General features: G+C 39.8%; 1 protein-coding gene across 1 annotated transcript in view; it reads right to left on the bottom strand.

Moving 5' to 3' along the window:
* mapk1 (mitogen-activated protein kinase 1) overlaps positions 1-24,224 on the bottom strand; it is a 39,742-nt gene that overhangs the window by 9,612 nt on the left and 5,906 nt on the right. Inside the window, exons 2-3 of the mRNA XM_047381327.1 lie at positions 7,050-7,232; positions 2,982-3,171 (exon numbers count right to left, since the gene is read on the bottom strand). Of these exons, the coding sequence (XP_047237283.1) occupies positions 2,982-3,171; positions 7,050-7,232 (373 nt within the window). The remainder of the gene's footprint in view (positions 1-2,981; positions 3,172-7,049; positions 7,233-24,224) is intronic.

The following is a 24,224-nucleotide window of genomic DNA, read 5'->3' as shown; positions in this document are numbered from 1 at the left end:
TGTAGAGCTGGTCCAATGTTCTACGGCCGCGACGAAAACCAACCTGCTCCTCTTAGAATCGAGGTTCGACTATCGGCCGGACTCTCCTCTCCTCGCTTTAAACCATAGTCCAAACAAGTTTCTACAGGGCCGTTAAGCGGCTTTTCCATTCCAAAAGTAATTTTTAGGGAGGATCACTGTCCTGCTGGAATTTCAACTTTTGCCCAAGTTTCTACCTTCTACATGTTCGGTGAAGTTAAAGAGTCTGAAAGTATTCCGCTATTCCAAGAAATTATTTTCTTTAACCCACCAGCAGCGAAAAAGCCCTAAATGGCCCAATATTGTTCTGGTATCCAGTAAGCATTTAGTTTGTCCATTTGTACAACAGCAACTGCTTTAGCTGAGTTTAAAGTATTGATTTAGGAGCAGGTGGTTCTTTTATAGAACCTGGTGCTCTCTCTGTCCACGGTGATGTTCAACTGGCCGTGCTGGACAGACACACTGGTGTTCCAGCAGTTTCCAGTTTATGGCAGCCTTGAGCTCTGGTGGCTCATGGGTTGTTCCTGAACATCCAAATCCATTTTGTTCTGAGGCCCATCATTCAGCTCTTCTACTAGAAGCTGGCTACGTGTTGAGCTGATCTGAATAACATGAATTTTCTACAGTATTATGATGATCTTGGAATCTGCCGTCATTTAGAAAACGACTCTTAAAATAAGACTTTCCTAGTTTGTGTAAATCTACAGTCACCATTCTTAGATCTTCACTTCGCTTCGCTTCTTGGACTTCATTGGTTCTGAGTATTGTTTAGTTTTGTCAAATCTTGTTTTATGTCGATAAACTACCATCTCCTGCCAATCATGACCACCAACTAAAACTTTGCCTCTTTAAGTTACAAACTAAACACATCTAAAGCTGTTTATACAGAACTTGTGTTGGTTACAGAAAACTCAAAAGGTATTCAAACTTGTGCAAATCATTGTGTTTCTAAAATGATTGCAGTTGTATGTTGCAGGCACTCAACCCTGAGGTTACAATGACATTCAGGGTCATGGTGATTGTACAGGTCCTTCACAAAATATTAGCATATTGTGATAAAGTTCATTATTTTCCATAATGTAATGATGAAAATTTAACATTCATATATTTTAGATTCATTGCACACTAACTGAAATATTTCAGGTCTTTTATTGTCTTAATACGGATGATTTTGGCATACAGCTCATGAAAACCCAAAATTCCTATTTCACAAAATTAGCATATTTCATCCGACCAATAAAAGAAAAGTGTTTTTAATACAAAAAACTTCAACCTTCAAATAATCATGTACAGTTATGCACTCAATACTTGGTCGGGAATCCTTTTGCAGAAATGACTGCTTCAATGCGGCGTGGCATGGAGGCAATCAGCCTGTGGCACTGCTGAGGTCATATGGAGGCCCAGGATGCTTCGATAGCGGCCTTTAGCTCATCCAGAGTGTTGGGTCTTGAGACTCTCAACGTTCTCTTCACAATATCCCACAGATTCTCTATGGGGTTCAGGTCAGGAGAGTTGGCAGGCCAATTGAGCACAGTGATACCATGGTCAGTAACCCATTTACCAGTGGTTTTGGCACTGTGAGCAGGTGCCAGGTCGTGCTGAAAAATGAAATCTTCATCTCCATAAAGCTTTTCAGCAGATGGAAGCATGAAGTGCTCCAAAATCTCCTGATAGCTAGCTGCATTGACCCTGCCCTTGATAAAACACAGTGGACCAACACCAGCAGCTGACACGGCACCCCAGACCATCACTGACTGTGGGTACTTGACACTGGACTTCTGGCATTTTGGCATTTCCTTCTCCCCAGTCTTCCTCCAGACTCTGGCACCTTGATTTCCGAATGACATGCAGAATTTGCTTTCATCCGAAAAAAGTACTTTGGACCACTGAGCAACAGTCCAGGTCAGGCGCTTCTGCCGCTGTTTCTGGTTCAAAAGTGGCTTGACCTGGGAATGTGGCACCTGTAGCCCATTTCCTGCACACGCCTGTGCACGGTGGCTCTGGATGTTTCTTCTCCAGACTCAGTCCACTGCTTCCGCAGGTCCCCCAAGGTCTGGAATCGGCCCTTCTCCACAATCTTCCTCAGGGTCCGGTCACCTCTTCTCGTTGTGCAGCGTTTTCTGCCACACTTTTTCCTTCCCACAGACTTCCCACTGAGGTGCCTTGATACAGCACTCTGGGAACAGCCTATTTGTTCAGAAATTTCTTTCTGTGTCTTACCCTCTTGCTTGAGGGTGTCAATAGTGGCCTTCTGGACAGCAGTCAGGTCGGCAGTCTTACCCATGATTGGGGTTTTGAGTGATGAACCAGGCTGGGAGTTTTAAAGGCCTCAGGAATCTTTTGCAGGTGTTTAGAGTTAACTCGTTGATTCAGATGATTAGGTTCATAGCTCGTTTAGAGACCCTTTTAATGATATGCTAATTTTGTGAGATAGGAATTTTGGGTTTTCATGAGCTGTATGCCACAATCCTCCGTATTAAGACAATAAAAGACCTGAAATATTTCAGTTAGTGTGCAATGAATCTAAAATATATGAATGTTAAATTTTCATCATGACATTATGGAAAATAATGAACTTCATCACAATATGCTAATATTTTGAGAAGGACCTGTATACTCCTAATTAGGATAGTAGGTTAGGATTTGAGCCATACAATTATTTTTGCACTGTTTAAAGCGTTCGGTTAGGTGTCGAACTGCGTTTCCAAATAGTTGTATCAATTGCGTGGATTATTAAGAAGCTTCTGAAGAATGATGGTAAACCATTTGAATTAATTGAGGCATATTGACAAGGTGACACAAGTACACACATAGAGGACAGTGTGTCCTGAAGACCGGGTTTAGGGAAACTGGTTTAGAAAGCCAAGTGAAGCCTGTAAGCTGCTTACTGACCAATTACCTCTAAGTTACATCAGACAAAAGAAACCGGGGCATCTTTGGTGTTAAAAATGTCAGACACTAACCTTGAGATCACAGGTGGTGTTGAGAAGAAGGTTGGAGGGCTTCAGGTCCCGGTGCAGGACGTTGGCAGAGTGGATGTACTTCAGGCCTCGTAGGATCTGGTAGAGAAAGTAGCAGATGTGGTCGTTGCTCAGGTGTTGAGTCTTCAGGAGCTTGTAGAGGTCTGTCTCCATGAGATCCTGGACGATATATCTGCATCGATCAATGTTAAAGACTTTCTATATTTTGTTTTTTTGGAAACTAAAAGCCTGCTCATGAGGCTGTGAAAATATGTTTGGGAATTTATTATATTGTCAACTAAATGTAACATTAAGTGAAGCAGATAGTGGAAATGAAAGTAAAATCTGCGTAAATTCTTCACAAAAGAAGCTTAGTGCATAAAATGCATTCAAGAAACCAGTAACTGTGTTTTTGTGCAAAGAATAAGAAATGAGCTTAATAAAAGGAGAGATCTGTAGCTAACGAGCGCCAACCTTGCTAACTAACATCAGCACAAGAGGACAGCACAGAAAACAGAAACTGCTTGCATCATTTTGATGACAATCATTTGGAGGCAAAGCCACAAAAACACAAGTAAATTTATAAACTAGACATTTTAATTTCTGACTTAAGGCAGATCTCTGCACTCTGCAGTGTCATTTTAGCCCAAACTACCGGGAAATTAACTTTATCACCAGACTGACTGTTATCAGCTTGTGGCCTTCGTCATCACAACACAATGGTCTATTCATAAAGCTGGTTCCTTAGAACTTGAAGTGTTGCTGGAGTTCAAAAATGAAAGAACCTTTCCATCCCAGACTCTTTACAAAGCATTTCCACTCCCCTGAGATAATGAGATTTGGTTCTTCAGTATGTGTCGGTAGGGGAAGTGGTTAGAATGTAGAAAAAGCTGCTATGTCAACAGTTGCAGTCAATACCTTCCATGTTGTACCTTCCAGTTTCAACAGGTTTCTACCAATGTTAAACCATCAGGTCTTCAATTGTGTTTTAAAGAACAGCTAAAATATCTTGCATGGATTATCCACAGAGTCACTTGAACTGCTTTTCTTTAACTCTTATTGTAAAAAAGTTTTTATTGTGCTTCTATGTGTGTAATTCAGTGCTGCTTTAGTCAGTTTCTCGTGACCAGAAGAGAGTTTTCCACCTCGGTCAACAATAAAGATGGATTTATTTTACTAGGCTACCCAAAGGACTGAATTTCATTTTAATTAATTTGATTGACTAAAATTCTATACAATTGACTATGAATTATAGTTTTGGGTTAATGGTTAATAGTTTGCACTATATAAATAAATTGCATTTAATACATGTGTCGTTACTTCCAGGTACAACAATGCATACTATAGGTACCACACTTTTACTCTGATAATAACAGGAGCACCACAGGGGACTGTACTCTCACCATTCCTTTTCACTCTGTACACCTCAGACTTCCAGTACAATACAGACTCTTGTCATCTGCAGAAATACTCGGATGATTCTGCAGTCGTGGGGTGGATCAGAGATGGACAAGAAGCTGAGTACAGGAAGGTGGTGGACCGCTTTGTGGCATGGTGTGGAAACAATCATCTCATTTTGAACATGACTAAAACAAAGGAGATGAGTGTAGATTTTAAGAGAAACAGGAATAAGTCAAAAACTATTTCTATCATGGGAGAAGAGGTGGAGGTGGTGGAGGAGTATAAATACCTCGGTGTTCACCTGGACAACAGACTAGAGTGGAGATGCAACTGTGAAGCCATCTACAAGAAGGGACAGAGCAGACTGTACTTCTTGTGGAAGCTTAGGTCCTTTGGTGTTTGCAGCAAGATGCTGCATATCTTCTATAAGTCTGTTGTGGAGAGTTTGATCTCTTCTTCCATCATCTGCTGGGGAAGCAGCATCAGAGCCAGGGACTTAAAAAAGCTTAACAAGCTGATAAAGAAGGCTGGCTCTGTTCTGGGGACTCCTCTGGAACCTCTGGAGATCATTGTGGAAAGATGGATTCTTCATAAAATGAAGAACATTATGGAGAACCCTGAGCATCCTCTTCATGAGACTGTCCTACAGCAACAGAGTGTCTTCAGTCAGAGGCTTCTTCAGATCTGCTGTAACACGGAGCGCTACAGGAGATCCTTCCTGCCCACAGCCATCAGCATCTACAACGGCTCTTTGAGGAAACCTTCATAATATGAGCTATAACAACAATTAATTTCCCTTTGGGATTAATAAAGTATTTTTGAATTGAATTAATTACACTGATCAGGCAAAACATTATGACCACCATCCTAATTGTGTGTTTGGTCCCTTTTGCTGCCAAAAAAGCCCTAAACAGTCTAGACTGGCACTCCCCTAAATCCCTGAAGGTGTGCTGTTGTATCTGGTAGCAACTTGTCAGTGGCAAACCCTTTAGGTCCTGCAAGTTGTGAAGATGGGGACTCTGTGGATAATATTTGCTTGTTTACCACATCCCACAAATGTTAGATTGGGGAATTTGGAGGTCGGCTTCCTGCATCCTGGTGCCGTGTGTTCCCGCGGTAAGCAAAGCATCTACGTGACGAGAGAACATGGATAACTAGAACAGGTTTCGGCAGTCAGCATTGGGAATCCTTACTGGTCTGCAGCCCATATTGCAGAACTTCTTCAGCAATATTAGTTATGATGCCTTGTCTAATGGATCAGAGGTACCTCACTGAGGGCTGCTGAAATCAGAAAAGCATGTGATTCAATTGTGATCCAGCTGCTAATGGTATTGTGATGTTGATCAAAATTAGCCCACATTTTCCATCATTGCAAGTTCCTCATTGTTTCCTGTGACCCCGAGGATCTTACCAGCTACAGATAAGCATACGTTATGAATCAAGGGCCAACAGATCCAAGAAATATAATGTACAGCACCTGAAAATGTATTGCCTACTAAATAACGCATCCAAGCAGTCTGTTGCAGTCGTGATACAGAGAACAGGGATACTTGCGATCGCAATTCGACAAATTGTGCAGCTCTAATACTGACCAGTGCCGACTGGGAAAACTATACAAGGGCTAAAGTGATGCTCTAACCCAGACGACTAGCCATCGCAGTTTGGCTGTAATCATACCTGCTGACATCTTTATACTTTGCCATTTCTTCCAGCTTCGGACACATCAAGTTAGACCACAAAATGCTCTCTTGCCACCAAATATAACCCACCTAATAATGGGTAACACAGCAAAGAGATGTTCAGTGTACTTCACTTTATTTGTCAGTGGCCATAATCTAACGCATAAAGAGAGAACAGTTAGATACTGTTTGTAAATAAGAGACTCCTTGCTTTAGGTAAAGTCTCAGAATGATTCACCACAGCAGCTTCATAGGGAAGGTATGCTCGTTAATATTTCTTAGACACGCCAACATTCAGCTTTATTCCAAGTACATAATATTTCATTCAGCTCAGAAAACTGTCAGTTTTGTCGACTCTCCATTTAGTCAGAGGAGAAACAGAACTTAATGGTATTTTATGTTTGTGAGGCAGATTTGAAAAACTATGCAGTTTAGTTTATCGTTATAAATATGTGTTTAATGAGTTTCATTTTATCCCTGCAGAGCACCACTGCATCTCTCTCTATACCGTTGGTGTAGGGTCAGCACACTTTTGATGCCATGTGATGTTTTCACTTTTTCTGATGTTCTTTTGCCCTATATTACCACAACAGTGTCATCTTATTTTTTTAAATAGCTTTTAGATTTACAGTACAGAGCTAAGTGTGCAGCATTTTCTGCAGTTAAAAAATGACCAACTAATGGAAGGCTATACTTTAACTGTAACATGGACTTTATTTATGGTTTCTTCTCACTGCACTGACACAGAATCACCCAATATCTGCAATGCGAACTCAGTTTACTGCTGTTCGGACACAGTGAAGAGCATCTGAGGCAAAATACATGGTGACAGGTGGCCATTATGTAATAAAATACAAACGAGCATCCCTACTCAAACAACGCTGTGTAAGCCTGGTCAGTCTCGAGGTACCAAACACAAATATTAAGAAAAGATAAACAACTTCAGAATGTGAGAACATCATCGTAAACATCAAACTGAGTGCTAGGATACACGTCCTTCATCTGATCGATGGTGGGCGCCCGGATGATGTCGTTGATACCGATGATGTTCTCGTGCTTGAAGCGCAGCAGGATTTTGATTTCTCTCAGAGTGCGTTGGCAGTAGGTCTGGTGCTCGAAGGGGCTGATCTTTTTGATGGCCACGCGGATCTTGTTGTCCCGGTCATAAGCAGAGCTGGATCATAAGAAAAAACAAAGAAAAGAAGAGCCACAGGTTAGACTTAAGAAAAACATAAAATTGCAAACAAAAGAGCAAGTTTAAAAACAGTGTTTTAAAAACAATGTTTCACGCATGATGCCGTGTTAAGCTTCAGTCTGGTTTGCATCTTCGCTCCTTTTTCCTCCTGACCCATCAAAATGTAACGTGAGTAGTTGTGTTTGACCATTAAAGCCTTTTATTGAGCTACAGGTCAAAGCATGAATTTAAAGAAGGGAGGCAGAACAGGAAAAGTCACAGAGCTCAGTCATATTTACCATTATTTATGAATGAAATGAAATGAAAACATTGCTGGTATTATGATTAGGTAGAAATTTATCATGTTTATTAATATCACTTTTTTAGCAATTGTGCTAAAAATATCCAAAACTTTTATAAGCGGAGGTCAATGCACGAAGTAGCTTTACTTTATTTTCTGCAGCTTATTATCATCATCAATAATAAAATATATGCATGAAATAAAATTAACAGTCAACTATGATAATATTACATTGCAAGTTCTTTTTTTTATTTTTTATAATTATATTACAAACTGACAATATTGCACTATGGTTACTTTAGGCATGTTTTTTTATTAGAAGACTACTATAATAATAATAATAATAATAATAATGACAAGTATTTTGATTTTTTGTCATAAAAATTACTTTTTTAATATATATTTTGCTGTATTCACAGCTCCTGTATTATCTCTTTATTTAAACACTGATGTTAAAATAAGTATATGAAATATTTTGGACTCATCTGGAGAAAGGTCCGTTTCGTGCAGAGGCAACAGTCAGTTGCTGAGCTCAGTGACATATGCTGCTTCCTTCCTGTGGTTTGCTGCTGGAAAGCTTTAAGTGAAAACTGTATAGACAGGAAACGTCAGGTTTCAGTTTGCAGCGCTATCGCACAAAAGCTAGTAAGGCACTGGTAGCTGGTTTCTAACAATAATGACCAAATGCTTAATTAAGTAAAGCAAAACATTTATTTTGCTTTTTAAACAAACTTCAACAAGATGTTCCCACTTTCCACGTTTGTAATGGGTGAAACGTTGGTCTAATCTCACTGGTTTGATCCCTGCTTGGCAGTCTTATACCTGCTCAGGTGGAATTAATTTTGAATTCCTACACTTTCCAAAATTCTCAGAAAATTAAAATATTAAGACCAATAAATATTTTTTATACGCATTTCATGTAATGTACTTTATATACATAATATTTTGTTGGGGGATGGTTTGCATTATTTGTTGCATCAATGCGGCATGGCATGGAGGCGATCAGCCTGTGGATCTGCTGAAGTACTGAGAAACTGTAAATTCCCCCAAACTCCTGAACAGGCCTTGCTTCACACCTCACCTCCCTGAAGCTACAGTAAACATAGGTTCATATGCACCTTTTCCTACATACATTTTCCTTCCACTCAACCTTCCACTAATATGCTAGGATACAGCACTCTGAATGGGTAGCATGTTGTGGCTTATCCTTCTTTTCCTTGAGAACCGTCAGGTCAGCAGTCTGCCCAATGACCATATCGGCCGTAGCACAACATTTCTGGATTAAAAATCGTTTTTATTGGTTTTAAGTAATACATACATTTTCAGAGAAGACGATTTGAGCTTATATCCATCTATAAAACACAATAAAAATGAACAGTGATAAGCAAAAATGTATCACTGTGTGTGGAAACGATACAAGCTTCACTTACTGAATTGAATTACTGAAATGAACTTTTCTATCATATTCTAGTTTATTAAGATGTCCCTGCATCTTGATACTCACATTTTATTAGCCGATAACTCCATACAGTATACATAAATGTATTAGATTTCCGGGTTGTGTGATCACAAAATGCTCATTCAATTTCTTCAGTGTTGTGCAGAAACTTGAAGTTTCATGTAAGTCCTGCTGACCTACCAGTGCTGCCACTGAATGCAAATGCCTTCTGCCAGCTCATCTGATTCCAGACTACAACACCGTGCAGCCATTTGGTGCAGTCACTAAACCAAACGTAATTGTGCAATGCTGCTGCACAATTCAAGATAACAGATCTAGAAGGGTTGCAATATTTATGGTTTCCCCAACATCGCAGAGCTTCACCATTACACCCAGCCAAGCATTGTTTTATTTCTGCACATTACAAGCAACCCCATGTCTGTAAAAAAAAAAAAAAAAAAAAAAAAAAAACACCCACACAATGGGACAAAATCAGAAATGAGTTGCTATAGCGATGGGGGTGTAAGGACAAAAATGTAAACACAAATGTGCCAGCCTTCTGCAAGGGAAATATGAGTGACCATCCTATCTACTCACTCCAGAGGAATGTGTGTGTGTGTGTGTGTGCGCACATGTGTGCGTGGGAGGAGAGTAAATAGTTTTCTATGTATCTGTTCTACTCGAACAGATACTCTCATGTACAGACAGCAGCTGAAATCTGGATCAGGAAAGAGACGGTTTGTCACTGATTATTATAATTTGGAAGTGGTCAGTAATGTTTGTTTTTCCCATTTTTTGTAAAGTGGCATAAGCACAATCTGCATAAGATTGCTGCTAATTTATTTCTGCATAATTCCAATTGGGTAAATGTGTGGAGTGCGCTGAATTGGTTGCAAAAAAACAAGTATTTGAGTTTCTTTCCTGACTTGGCAATAAAGCTGAATCCGAATTTGGTGATCAAATAGGAAAAATCTGGAGTTTCCCCCTGGTTTATAAAATGCATTAGAAGTAAAAACTTTTTTTTTGGTCTGTATGTGAATCAACAACCTGCATGTTCTCTGAGGAGCTTTATCGACTTGCTACATTTTGATACGAAGACGGAAACCCTTCATTTCCAGTTGAAATTAAAATAGTCATTGTGTGGCTGCTGAGATATCAAGGCTTTACATCATGCAGTTGCTACGGTTTAAAGCCCTTTTAATGAGATCCCAGACAAAGCACTGCAGTAACTGGAATAAGACAGCAATGCTTCGCTGTGCCTCCGCCACCTGTTGCTGTGCACCGACGGTCAGCTGGCTAAAAGAAAGAAATGTGGCTGGACATATTTCTAGTTGTGAAAAACAAAGCCAGCATGGAAAGTAAATAGGTGCCACCCACTAGTCCTAATAAGGCCGTTTAAAAAGAAAACTGCTATTGGAAAGCTATGAGCACTACGTCTGTTAAGCAGCCAACTGCAGGATGGCTCCCCGACCAGATAGCTCGACTAGTTAACCAGCTAATAAACCAGCTAATATCAGGTATCAGCCACCATAATTCAGACCAACACATCTCCATATGCATAACACTGAGAAATAATGCCTTCAAGTCATTTAATGACCGTAAATAAAATTAATCCTAGTTTCCCCCTTGACATTTTATTCAATTAAACAAAAACTGGTGGCTTAATTAACAAGAAGTGTTTTAGTTTCACAAGACATGTTACAACACTTACTGAGGTCAGATTGCCATCGGTTTGTACAGCAGTAAACCACAAGGAACTTGTTGAGGAAGTGCAAAGTACAAAGAGTTGAGTGTGTTTTATGATGCCGTCAGTTAACTGAAAGGGTTCTGAATGCCTCTGCCTTATCAGCAAAGCCTCGACAGAACTCTGACGACCTTTGAACCCGAGGCTGCAGCAAAGGCTGTGGATTTAAATTTCCCTGATAAATGACAGGCAGTGTACTGCTTGCAGCTTAATGCTCAGATGTCTGATGGTGGATCCTGTCTCACATGGACGCAAATAAATCCCATGTCCCTTGGTTTTATCCTTTGAGTGCACAGAGATGGTGGCTGGCGTACAGTACCGCTAAAACAATCTTTTTGTTTGCCTTTGTTTAAAAATCTACCGCCCCGACATATTCCATCTTAAACTTCCAAACTAAATTGCCTGGAAATTTGGGTACAAAAAGCAATGATCTAAGAGGGTCTAGATGCCAAACAAAGAATTTTTTTAAGACCACGTAGGGACTCTATAAATAGTAATATGCACACCAGCATGAAAGCTGCTGCCATTTTCCTCATAGCCTGGGTAGGATTGTGTAAACCAGAACCTCCATTGAAAATCCTAAAAGTGCATTTAATACACAAGCATCTGCTTATTTTTGTGCACATTTACACCCATTCGATCTTTACAGAGAAGCTCTCCTTGTGACAAGAGGATTTCTTCTGTGCAACAATGCATTATAGTTGGATGCGTTCCCTGTTCCCTTTGCATGTATCATTTTGTCTGAGCATGCTTAGTGTGTAGAGGAACCCTGTGTGTGTGTGTGTGTGTGTGTGTGTGTTTGGGGGTTGTGGGGGGTGTTTCCATGGCAATAAGAATGCAAGGCTTTTTCTCTGCAGCAGTGTTATGCAACAGGACCGTACCCAGGATGATGTTAAAGAGGCAGGGTTAGAGGAGGAAGGAAAGAAGCTCACAGTGCAGACATGAACATTCAGGCTTGAAGTTCAGATCTGAGGCTTTAAAGGCATCACGAGGCTGAAAACCAGGCAGGATTCAGAGAACACGTTCTGGCTGATGTGCTGTGTGAGGAAATGCAATGTCCACAAGTGGTGATCTAAGTTTATAGAGTAGTAATAGCCTGAGCAAATGGATGTTCCCATGGTCCCTATATGATTTTAATACTTCTCAAAAATGTATTCAGAAAATTCAGTTACTGGCAAATCTAGTGCTTGGCGTCCATGTCTGCATAAATAAAACAAGAATTTTCCCCCATTACAGTTACCAGTGCATCCAGAAAGTATTCACAGCACTGCACTTTTTCCACATTTAGTTCCGTTACAGTCATATTTCAAATGGTATCATATTAATCTTTCCACAGCATTCAACACACAACACCCCATTATTACAACGTGAAAAACATTGTAACAAATTTGTTAAAAATAGAAAACTAAGAAGTCCCATTTACCCAAGTATTGAGCTGAGGTGAACATTGTTTCCATTGATCATCCATGAGATGTTTCTACAGCTTAAATGGAGTCCACTTGTGGAAAATTCAGTTGATTGGACATGATTAGGAAAGACATACACCTGTCCTAAAGGTCCAACAGCTGACAGTGCATGTCAGAGCGCAAACACCAAGCATGAAGTCAAAGGAATTGTAGACCTCCGAGAAAGGTCCTCCTTAGGCAAAAATCTGGGGAAGGATACAGAAAAATGTCTGCTTCTAAACTCAGCAATCAGGGGAGAAGGGCCTTAGTCAGGGAGATGACCAGGAACCCTATGGTCACTCTGCCAGAGCTCGAGGCTTCCTCTGTGAAGAGAGGACAAACTTCCAGAAGGACAACCATCTCTGCAGCAATCCACCTATCAGGCCTGTTTGGTAGATAGGCCCGATAAAAGTCACTCCTCAGTAAAAAGGGATGTGGCAGCACGTCTGGAGTTTGCCAAAAGGCACCTAAAGGACTTTCAGACCATTAGAAACTAAATTCTCTGGTCTGGTGAGACTAAGATGACTAAGAGACTAAGGGTGTGAAAGTCAGGCGTCATGTTTGGAGTAAACCAGGCACCGCTCATCACCAGGCAAATACCATCCCTACAGTGAAGCATGGTGGTGGCAGCATATTGCTATGGGGAGGTTTTTGCAGCAGCAGGAACTGGCAGGCTTGTCTGGAAAGAGGGAAAGGTGAATGCAGCAATGTACAGAGACATCCAAGATCTCGAATGAGTGACTCCAGAACCATTGTGAATGTCCTGGAGTGGCCAAGCCAGATCTCAGACTTTAATCCGACTGACATCTCTGGAACATTATTTTAACCTTAGCAAAATGCCGTCAGCATCTACAACAAAACCTGCATAATATGAGCTACAACATTTAATTTCCCTTTGGGATTACTACATTATTTTTGAATTGAATAATGCTTGCATTTTGGCAAATAAGGCTTTAACACTAATACTTGATATCAAAATAAAATGTTCAAAAAGAAAAAAACAAAACTGGAAAAACACCTCGGAGCCTCCATACATTGTAGACTTTCATTTCACTGAGGCACAAGAAATTCTCCTGACAAAAAAGACCCAGCAGTGATTAAACTTAAAAGGAAGTAACTTTGATGAACAAACTTTCCTCCTTTTTTTATTTTTCGCAGCACTAGTGGTGGAGAGAAGGGGAAGACATGCAGCACAGGTCTCCGGAATCAGGACTCGAACCTGAGACTGCTTATAAATACATGCTTTTCCTGTTTTAAATTAACTTGAAATAAGACCATCTTAAGTGTTGCATTGAGAAGGGATGTCTGTGCAAATCTGTCCAGTAGAAGCATTTAACAGAGACTTATTCCAAGAATCTAAACTTGTGTTAATTTGACTCATTCATCACAGGAAGTACCATGATATCAGGTCAAACACACATAGTTAAAGTTAACTTGGTAGTTTGCATTCAGAGAGGATCATCAGGGCTGGCCTTCCCTCCATCCAGGACTTGTACAGGTCTAGTGCCAGGGAAAGGGCAGCTAACATCTTTGCAGACCCCACACATCCTGAACACAAACCATTTAGACTTTTACCTTCAGGTCACCGTTACTGAGTGCTGTTGCTAAAATAAGCCGTCACAGAGACAGTTTCTGTCCCCAGACTGTTTCTCTAATGTGCACAATGAACACCTTACAGCCAGGGCTGGCAGATACTCATATTTTCACTAACACATCCTGCTTTTTCCCCTTTACATTACATAAAAAAGGGCTGTAAATACACACACATAATGGTCCTTATATACTTAATTTCTGTACGCAGGGAGCGCTTGAAACCAAAGTCAAATTCCTTATATGCACACACAATCTTGGCCAATAAAGTTGATCCGGATTAAGTCAATTCTGAAAATTATATCCTTAAAAAGTAAAAGAACATCATAGCAATTCCATAAAAATGGTCTGAGTTGTGCTAATAAAACAAATCTGTATCACCTCTGCTGCATCAGCAAACAAAGATTTGTTTGTAGGAACATGTTTACTTAAAAATGAATATCTGCAGACTAAAGCACGTTTAATCTACAGTGCTACAAGCCTCAAAGGCACAAACTGTTAAAATACTGTGATGCTTCTATAAACAGCAGCTTGTTCACAAGTGTTTTTTCATTTCCATGCTCAGACACCACAACGTTCCCCATGTGTGAGGTTTACGGATTGCCCGGTTCGGGTGGTGTTCTGTTGCTTTTTGGATCAACAATGTCCCCATAGACTAAATGAAGACAAGCCATTATAAATACAAAAGCAGCTAACAGACATTTTCTTGAGCAGTAATATAAACTTGTCCAAAAACGTGTCCCATAAACCGGAACAAGTCATTCTGGTCATTTAGCCAGACCCAAAAGCAAGAAGACACGGCTGATTTATCAACACAAAGACTTGAAGAACATGAGCTAAAGTCAAAAGCATTAATTTACCAGCTACAACAGCTCAGCTGTAAGAATTTTATGTTTATGCAGTCTAATACCGATACAGATTAACCGAATGGTTCCAGGGCACTAGAATAAAATACAACAAAGTAATAAATAAACCTCACTGATAAATCAATATTTGTCTTCTTTCTGAATGAACAAACAGCCAGCTGTTTAACCTAAAGTGATTTTCATTTATGCAACAATTAAAGACTGCTCTTGTAAAAGGATGCTAGGGTCCATCAGAAGCATCTCAATGTGCGCAGCTTTGCTTGATAAGAAAATCTTCAGTTTTTGTTCTTACATCAAGACTTCAATAAAACTGTATAATCCTAAAGGTACAAAGTAGGGAGAGAGATTTTCAACACTCTTGACTGAACCTCATCAGTAAGGTTGACCCAAATTAGGAAGTCTTCAGGAGTGAACACACACGAGAAGATTTTAAGAAAACTGCAGCTTCTGTAAGCACAATCCGGCAAAGAAAATCAGGCCATGAGATGAGATCAAAGCTGATGGACCAACTGTGCATCACCTAACGACCTTCATTGTTCCCCCTGACAAAGCACAAGCGAGGTAGTCACTTTAGCAAAGCACTCCGCATTCATTTTCTCTGAACTCTTTAAGATGCATATATATAAAACAACATATGGTTATAAAATCTGTTCGTCAGACCCCAATGGAGCATGCTTTGGCTGCACCAAAGCAGTTGTGGGCTCTGACTGTTTTGTGTATTTAACGAGCAACTTTTGGGCTCGTCCTGGCAGCTGTGGGCACCCAAATTACATCTTCTCCTGAATCACACAAGAAGATTGCACAGTGTCGAGGATCTTGTTCTTTCCCTCATTGGCTGCGGCGCGCTGGTACTGATGTCAGAGGCAGAAGGGTTGCCATGGTGATGGGCGCCACGGTGGCATTTCCAGAGGACAGATCAGATGGCAGAATGAACCAGAGCATCAAACATGGCAAAACTAAATAAATAGGCAGGTCAAACACTTTTGCTCCAAATCAGAGGGGGATCAAAAAAAGTCTGGACTCAGTAAACGAAGAAACAAGATCAGTGGTGAAAATGAAATCATTTTTTCCTGCCAAAAAAATATCTGAAGTATAGGTGGAGTTTGTTAGCAGGAGAGTCCTAAACATTTCTTACTGGTTGAACTAGGGGATGACTGCAACAAAACATATGAAATATTCAAACTCATGCAGAGTTTATATTTCCTGTTAAATTTAAACTATGAGAAGTTGTTAAAGGACATTTGTGTATGCAAACTTATAAAGCCAGATTACTTGCTGAATCAGTGTTTTGCAAAGTGTGCATTCAAATGAGTCAGTGACACGAAATTACCTGCATACATCTGCTTTTAGCTACCTGTATGGGCTGAGGTAGAAAAGCTCTTGTAAACGTCATTTTTTTGAGGATGTTTTTAAGCGTCTGTGTTGAGATAATTACACCAGGAGCAACTGATTGTAAGCTTCAACTGAGCAGACATGCTGCAGCAGGGTCGGTATGGTTTTTTTTGGTCCTTCCTGCAGAAGGTTTAATTATTAAAAATCTGTTGATTATTACAAACTGCCAGTGAGTTACATGTGGTTTTAATTCAGTTTCAGAGTGTAGCAATAGTGAAACAAAGAGGTTACTTGTTCAGATCACAGGTTGTTATTCTGATTGCATCGCCTCACTCTCCAATGCGACAAAACACAAAAGTGTGTCCATGAACTACATTTATATTTTGTTGCAGTTCCACCCTTTCATAGATGTTGGACTGGAGTGACTTTAAATAAGTTGTAAGGCTTAATCCCACTGGTCACAGTTTTGGATCGGAGCAGTTCATTTACAGTCTAATAATTACGCGCTTGCACAAACTTTGTAATGACAGGACTTTGCTTTTTTACTGTAAGCGTTTCTAACAATCTGGGATTAATGCTGGGATGGTCTGGTTCCACCACTTTTATTTGCATTCTGGACTCTAAGGGTGGGCAAAGATTTGTGTCAACACTTCAGCAGGAGCACCTTTCCAGCATCTGCACGTTCAATCTACATAAAACCAGGGGTACACCAACCAATCAGCCCCGATTTCCTTAATTTTGGGAGATCGGCCGATACTTACATGTGAACCCGATCTTATCTACTTGTCTAACCTGTTGAGAAGTTTTGTTCCGTTTTAAAATATAAAAAATTAAAGACTAAAGGAACTGCAATGCTCTAAACTTTTCTTTTATATTGGAGAGCACTACCACATGTGCAGGTAAAACAAGTCTGTATTGTTTCATGAATATTGTTCAACAAAATAAGATTAGACCATTGAAGATGTATTGTGACCTTATAACACCTGACAGTGTCAGTTTAAAAAAAAAAAATTGGCGTCGGTGCACCCCTACATAAAAACACCTGGTTTTTGCTGCCTCTGACAGGTTAGTTGTAGAAATTGAACGCCGTTCTCCTGTTACAGCTGCAGACATTCATACATTTATCAGGATTCGGACATTTAGAGGCAACTAATTTCCACACAATTATAGATGCTTTTTAGAAAGTATAATTTTATTTCTTCTACTCTTAGGATGTTTAATGCTTTATTGGACAAAGCGACAAACACCATTAATCTCATTTATGTGAACTAAAATGTATCATTTTCAAGTACTCAGGCTGTAACGACACAATATTCTTGTTCGAGTGTTTTTTTCCTGAAGAGCTGAATCAGGTTTGTAATGTTACCCAACAACCTCAAGCCTGCATGACCGATCCACTGTTTGATTGCAGATTCTTATATTAAAGTTACAGAACTGAATTTCAGCACAATATTCTGTGGTTGTTAAAAAGTGTCTGTAATGATCAGTTTTTCGGGAACGTAGCTTAAAATGTAGAGTTTATTCTGAGAAACAAATTCAAAAGAAAAAATAAATTGAGGCAGGATGGGTTTTGAAATTTGTGTAAAGGAAGCAGTGGTTTTAGTTCAGAGGCAAATCAAAAGCTGCTCAGATTGAGGAGAAAAGTATATAACAAAGGATTTCATGACAGAGACGATGAACATCTTCCTGATCTTGCATGAACAAAAGAAACAAACGGCTTTAGATGCAAAACTTTCCATAAGCACAGACCACTTCAGCAGCACTCCCCAATGATCTAACTGTTCACGTAGGCGGGTTGAAAAGGCAGAGCACGCTACGGCAGCTCCTGAATATCATCACAAACGGTAATGTGGTGTCCTGCCATTGTGTGTGCGAAATGAGGCTTTTGTTAAGAGGCTCAGAGCACAGCCAATCTGAAGCGTCAGCCACTGAAAAGCCTCAACATGAGCATCCTCAACTGCTAGCAAGAGGCTATTAAGAAACTAAAATCAGCATGCTGTGAGATCCTTACAGTAAAACCAAATGTTTACAGTTATACTGCACACTCAAGTGGGGAAAACTATCTTCCTTACGGTTTTCAGATTCTAAGAAAGAGAAATAAAGCAAGACATTTATCAGTAGCAGGAGAATGTTCAATTACTGATTACCAAAATACAAATTTCTGGTTTTCTGTCAAGTCTGTCATTTGTTTGTGCTCTATAACAAAGGATTAACAAACAATATGGGAGGAAATACACATGCAGCAGGTTCTTTGACATATATAGTAAGTTTGAATTAAAACAAAATAAAAAATGACAAATGTATTATCGTTTACAGATCAAAACATGCCAATAACTTTCATACAATAGAAATGAAACTGAAGTGCACTGAAAGTACAAAGTTTTGGTTGATGTGTTAATAGAGAAGCAAAATTTCTTGATCTAATGCAAAAGTAAAGGTTGTATTGACCTCCTGAACAGAGTTGATCGACTAAAATTGGCCGGTTCTGAACACTGGCCAACGAATTGGTGCATCGCTCTGTTGGAACTGTAGCTACCAACAAAACCAGCTGTTTGTTGCTTAGATAATTTAGAGGTAGTCTGCACAATATTAACTGTCATCACCATATCACTGTGCAATATCCATACCGCAAAAACTGCAATAAGTGTTTGTTAATCATCCAAGTGCGCTGCATTCAAGCTCTCCATGCCTACAATATATTTGGTGATGCTAGTTGTTTAATGCAGCATCAAAGCGTTTTAAAAGGCAAAGAGGCAGTAAGGCAGGAAAGTAACTTAGACACTACAACTATGTTTGTTTCAATGCCAAACGAGCATTGTTTCTCATTAAACCTCGTTGTTCAGACGGAAATAATGAACTTTTAACTATTTAATTTTTTCAGTAGCTCTGTTTTCTATGCACCCCCCAGTCTTTTCAGGAATAACACCAACAACCCTTTAAACATCACATCACATCCTGTTTGTAGACTTCAGCTCGGCCTTCAACACCATCATACCAGACATCCTCCACCAGAAGCTCACACAGCTCAACGTCCCAGCCTCCACCTGTCTGTGGATCAACAGCTTCCTGACAGACCGACAGCAGCAGGTGAGACTGGGGAGCATCTTCTCCCGAACCAGATCAATAAGTACTGGTGCCCCCCAGGGGTGTGTTCTATCCCCACTCCTCTTCTCTCTGTACACAAATGACTGCACCTCATCGGACTCGTCCGTGTAACTCCTTAAGTTTGCAGATGACACCACTGTCATTGGACTGATCCAGGACGGTGATGAGTCTGCATACAGACAGCAGGTGGATCGGCTGGTACACTGGTGCGGTCAGAACTACCTTGAACTGAACCCACTCAAGACTGTGGAAATGGTGGTGGACTTTCGGAGAACACCACCCCCCTCACCATCCTCAACAACACTGTATCGGCCGTGGACCACTTCAGGTTCTTAGGAACCACCATCTCTGAGGACCTGAGATGGTCTTCACACATAGACACTGTTCGAAAGAAGGCCCAGCAGAGACTGTACTTCCTGAGGCAACTCAAGAAGTTCAACCTTCCACAGGAGCTGCTGGTCATCTTCTACACTGCCATCATTCAGTCTGTCCTGTCTTCATCCATCTCAGTGTGGTTTGGCTCATCCACAAAACAGGACAGGTCCAGACTGCAACGAATAATCAGGACTGCAGAGAGAATAATCAGAGCTGACCTTCCCTCCATCCTGGACTTATACAGGTCTAGGGTCACACACTCTGTACATAAACTGTTTAGAGTTTTACCTTCAGGTCGCCGCTACAGATCACTGTTTACTAAAACCAGCCGCCACAGAGACAGTTTCTTCCCCCAGGCTGTTTCTCTGTTGAACATTCAATAGAGTACAGAACAACAGCATACAGATGTTGCAAATGCACCTTTTTTATTAGATGTGTATATTTGTAAATTGTAGATTTGTATATTCTGTAATGCAAAAACAGAACAAAAGAGCAAAGTGTACCGGAGTCAAATTCCTTGTTTGTATGTACGAACTTGGCAATAAAGCTGATTCTGATTACATTAGCACCCTTCACTCAATATTACATTTATTGTCTCTGCATCTTTTGTGACATCGAGAAAAAAAGCTGCGGAACTGCACACGAGAGGCGTTGACATGACAACCACGGACAGCATTGCAGCATATGGCTTTAGGGACGTGAGCAGACAAAAAAAAAAAAAGCTATACGTTGGCAGAAAAGGCCTGGGAAGGCTGCTGAGGTGTGCTTCCTACTGCCTCGGATCAAATAAAGCTCTTTATTTCATCGTGCTAAAATTTCTTTCAGTTATCCATCTAGTTTGGAAATTGCTTTTAATACTCCTCCATCATCAAGATCAAGGCCCCTTGTCCTTAACATTAAAAGGATGGATCTGGCATAACTTGATGTGAATAACCACCTGTGCTCCATGCAAGCAAAAGAAAAGTGTTTTTAAACATTCAGCAATTAAATATTTTTATTCCCATCTTATATTTATATATATATATATATATATATTGATTTTAAGCACTGTATATATCTATCTCTGGCTAATTATCAGCAAGATCAATTAGCCACAGTCTGATTACAGCTCTGGTTAAAAAAAAATCCTTTGAGGATAAAGTAGTGCTGGTAGTAAAAATAAACTACTAGTACTACTACTACTACTACTACAACAATGTGCTTGCCATTTGTTGAAAACCCAAATTGTATATTTGCTTAAAAAAAACTGACTTAAAGTGTAGGAATGAATAAAGCATAATTTTCCTTTAAGTACTGTTCTACTGATGCATACACAAATTGGCATAACAGAAGTTATATTTACATTCTAGAAAGGTAAGGACCAAACCTACAAACATTAGTTACATTAGTGTTACTGTTTGGACTCAGTCATTTACCATTTTAATTCAGTGTTTCTCCTTCCATAAAAACATAAATATCCCACATTTATTTTTAACTCAGCTCCTTTTTGAGTTATTTTTGATGCCTATGCCTGATGTAAAAAAAAACCCCCAGAAACATCTAATTTATGGAAAGTTCAGTTACATTTTAAAAAACTAAGACAAAAAAGAATATTCAACTATAACCAATAGGTTCCTGCTAAAACTTAAAGATAGCTATTTAATAAAAAGGTATGGATAACGTTTTCTCCAGTTGATCACTGTGTGAAGCAGTTACCTCACAAAAAAAAACATGGACTGAACAAGAGGAAAAAAAGAGATTTTCAGCAGCTGCCTTAATTTAACCAGCCGCTCCTTCCAGACAGGCTGGATGGTGTTCAGGGTTGTGAGGGAATATGAGCTCTGAAACATGCGCAGATCAGTCAGGCAACACTAATCAAAACTGAAGCACCTCCACATGACAATGGTAAAACACAAGTAAGGCTGTGACCTTCGATAGCATTTTCTGTGGATAACAGATGTTTCAATTAAATACCCTACTCAACCGATACCCGTATATTAAGAAGGACCACGGCAGGAAAAAATCGAGGGAGCTCAGTTCATCAGAACTCCGACCCGCAACTCTAACAGTTTCTATAATTACTGGACCAGCAGTGGTTTATTACACACAAAAGACGCCACAACTTTAAGATGAATTTATATCACAGCCAGTAATTTGTCAGCGAGATCCCAGAGTTCTATAAAAAAAATTGTTCTCCCCCCTTACATGTCTTTGGATCAGACAACTTTAAAGAGACAAAAATAACCTCAGCGGTTTTCAAATGACGTAGGGAATGAAAAAGGGAACAAAAGTTATCCAAACCAACACTGAGTGAAAAGGTAAATGACCCCCTTGGTTAAATAAATGAACCGATACCAAATATTTTGGACAGTCTAGTTAAATTTCAGTCATAACTGATTCATTCAAGTGTGTTGAAGTGGAGACAACAGCCCCCAAAGACTGGAGTTTGACACCTGTTCATTAAACACACCCAGGCTTGATTAGTGCCAGACCTAGAGAATCAAGAAATCACCTAAATAGGACCTGTCCTACAATATGAAATAGGCTAAACAGTTTTAAAAAGTAACACATCTTGTCCGATCTAATTAAATTCAAGAACATTCATTTACATCCATCAGTCTGGAAAGGGTTATTTCTAAAGTCAATTCTAAGGCTTTGGTAATCCAGCGAACCAAAGTGCGAGAAATTATTCAGAAATGGGGAAGACGTTGAGCAGTGGTGATCCTTCCCATGAGAGGCCAGCCTATTGTAATTAAAAGAACGCATTAAAAGAATGCAGAACTATATCTAAAACACTGCGAGTCTCACCTGCCTCAGTTAAGGTCAGAGGTTATTAACTATCAAGAGGAAAGAGTTGCCCATCTCATAGTCGCCACAAAAACATTCATTTTGCACACAGGGCCTGGCTGGAGAGATTTTTTTTCAGTTAAAAAATAATTTATCAAAAGGGAAAAACAGCTTTTGGCGTTTACTCATGTTGTCTTTTTCTGGTGTTGAAATTATTTTAATGGTCTGAAACACTCGAGGCAAAAAAAACAGGACAAATCTGTTAGAGAAGAAATCTGCAAGGTGGCAAATACTTTTTCACCGCTCTGTATACTATAGATGATCTAACTGGCAGATTTACAGTAGCCCCGCCCCCAAAAAACAATACGGGATTTCATGTTATTTGCATCAAAACAGTCCAAAAACTGCCCAGGGCCTCAGGAGAGTGAAGAAGATCTCAAAAACTGAACCTTTAAGGAGATGAAAGGTTCTGGAAAGCATCTTTGTATGCTCTGCCAACCAAAGCACAAGCAATTTAGGACAATTTCTGTCTGATAAACTACACTCCGAGAAAGCCAGCAGGATAAACAGACAAGGTGAGAACAAAAGTTTTGGTCCCATTGTCCTAGTTACCATGGTACCCATCTCAACTCTAATTATTAGTTATCAACACATAGGAAAAAAGCGGCACATCCAACACCTGACTGAAAAGTTCAGATTTTCCAGGAAAAGCAATCAAGGGATTCACAGGGGAAAAAAAAGCATTGTTGGACAAAACAAATCAGCCTTGCTGCTGTGCCTTGAAAGTCCAATCAAAATAAAGGGTGCTTTTCATCCACTGGGAAGATCTGAAGGATAAAACAGGACCCTCATAAGAAAGTGTTACATGAGCACCTACCCTGGTGGTACTTTTTCATATTCTATAAACCTTAGAGATCACGCTTTCAATCTTATCCCCACATGTTCTGCACACCTTAGCATGCAGCTGTTGAAAATAAACTATATGACTGCATGATGTCTTAAACCATGCCTCGCTACTAGGCACAACTGATGCATAATTGGGGATAATCTTGAAATTACTTTATTTTCTGTTGCTTTCAAAACTAGTACATGTTATTTTCCATTTTTACCATTAAATCAGAGGGGAGGAAAAAAAAGTGAAAAATCAGTATTGACCACAAAAAGCCAGATTGGTGAATTTCTACAGCATGTCGTCTTGTTATTAGTTGCTTTGCTAATGTGCCAATTTGTAAATATGTTTACATTATTAAAACAGCTCTCATGTAAATGTTAGGACTAAATCTCCTCTACCAACTAATTAAAAACATAATAAATTTAAGTCAACCAAAATGAAACTATTTCTAAACGTACCTAAACACCTTCACGTCACCGAAGACGCATGTCTCCCAGCTATACAACTTCCCTTCAATTCTTTACCAGGTTGAGATCATTTTTAACCTGATAATCTTGTTCCACATGGTCCAAAACAAAGAGGCATCGCTACGAACTTTGTTAGGCAACGTGCAAGAACATGCAAGCTGATTAGGAAGTACATGTGGATCCCAACAGAAAATACTGTAGCAAAACATTTCAGTAATTCTTCAGTCTATTAAACTGTATTATTAGACAAACAGTACATGTCTGCTTCTTTGTAATTTCTGCACATAACTATTTACATGTTGTGCCTTTTCCACTGCACCAAACCACATTCAGTCTTTGACGACAAAGTTTCCACCTCTACAAACCAAACTAAAAGGGGCTTAATGGAAATGCAACCGTTGAAACCTGACAATAGAGAACGTTCGCAGGCTATTTCAAGAATATTTCCGAATCTAACCCAGGGATGTCTTTGAGATATATGCTACACCACTTTTGCAGGGTGCTGCACATCAAAGAAAAATGTCCCAAGTGGTTCAAAACCACAGGTTTCAAAAATAACAGCAAGAAAAGTGCAAGGAGGCTGAGGCTGATGCATGCTCGCTCTGAGACCTCGGAGCACGCCATAGCATTCCAACAAAACCGAAACAACGCCAGAATATGCTAAAGAGTTG

This window comes from Girardinichthys multiradiatus, chromosome 12, assembly GCF_021462225.1.
Source record: "Girardinichthys multiradiatus isolate DD_20200921_A chromosome 12, DD_fGirMul_XY1, whole genome shotgun sequence".
NCBI lineage: Eukaryota > Metazoa > Chordata > Actinopteri > Cyprinodontiformes > Goodeidae > Girardinichthys > Girardinichthys multiradiatus.
The sequence above is the reverse complement of the archived record's forward strand: the minus strand, read 5'-3'. Positions and strand labels throughout refer to the sequence as shown.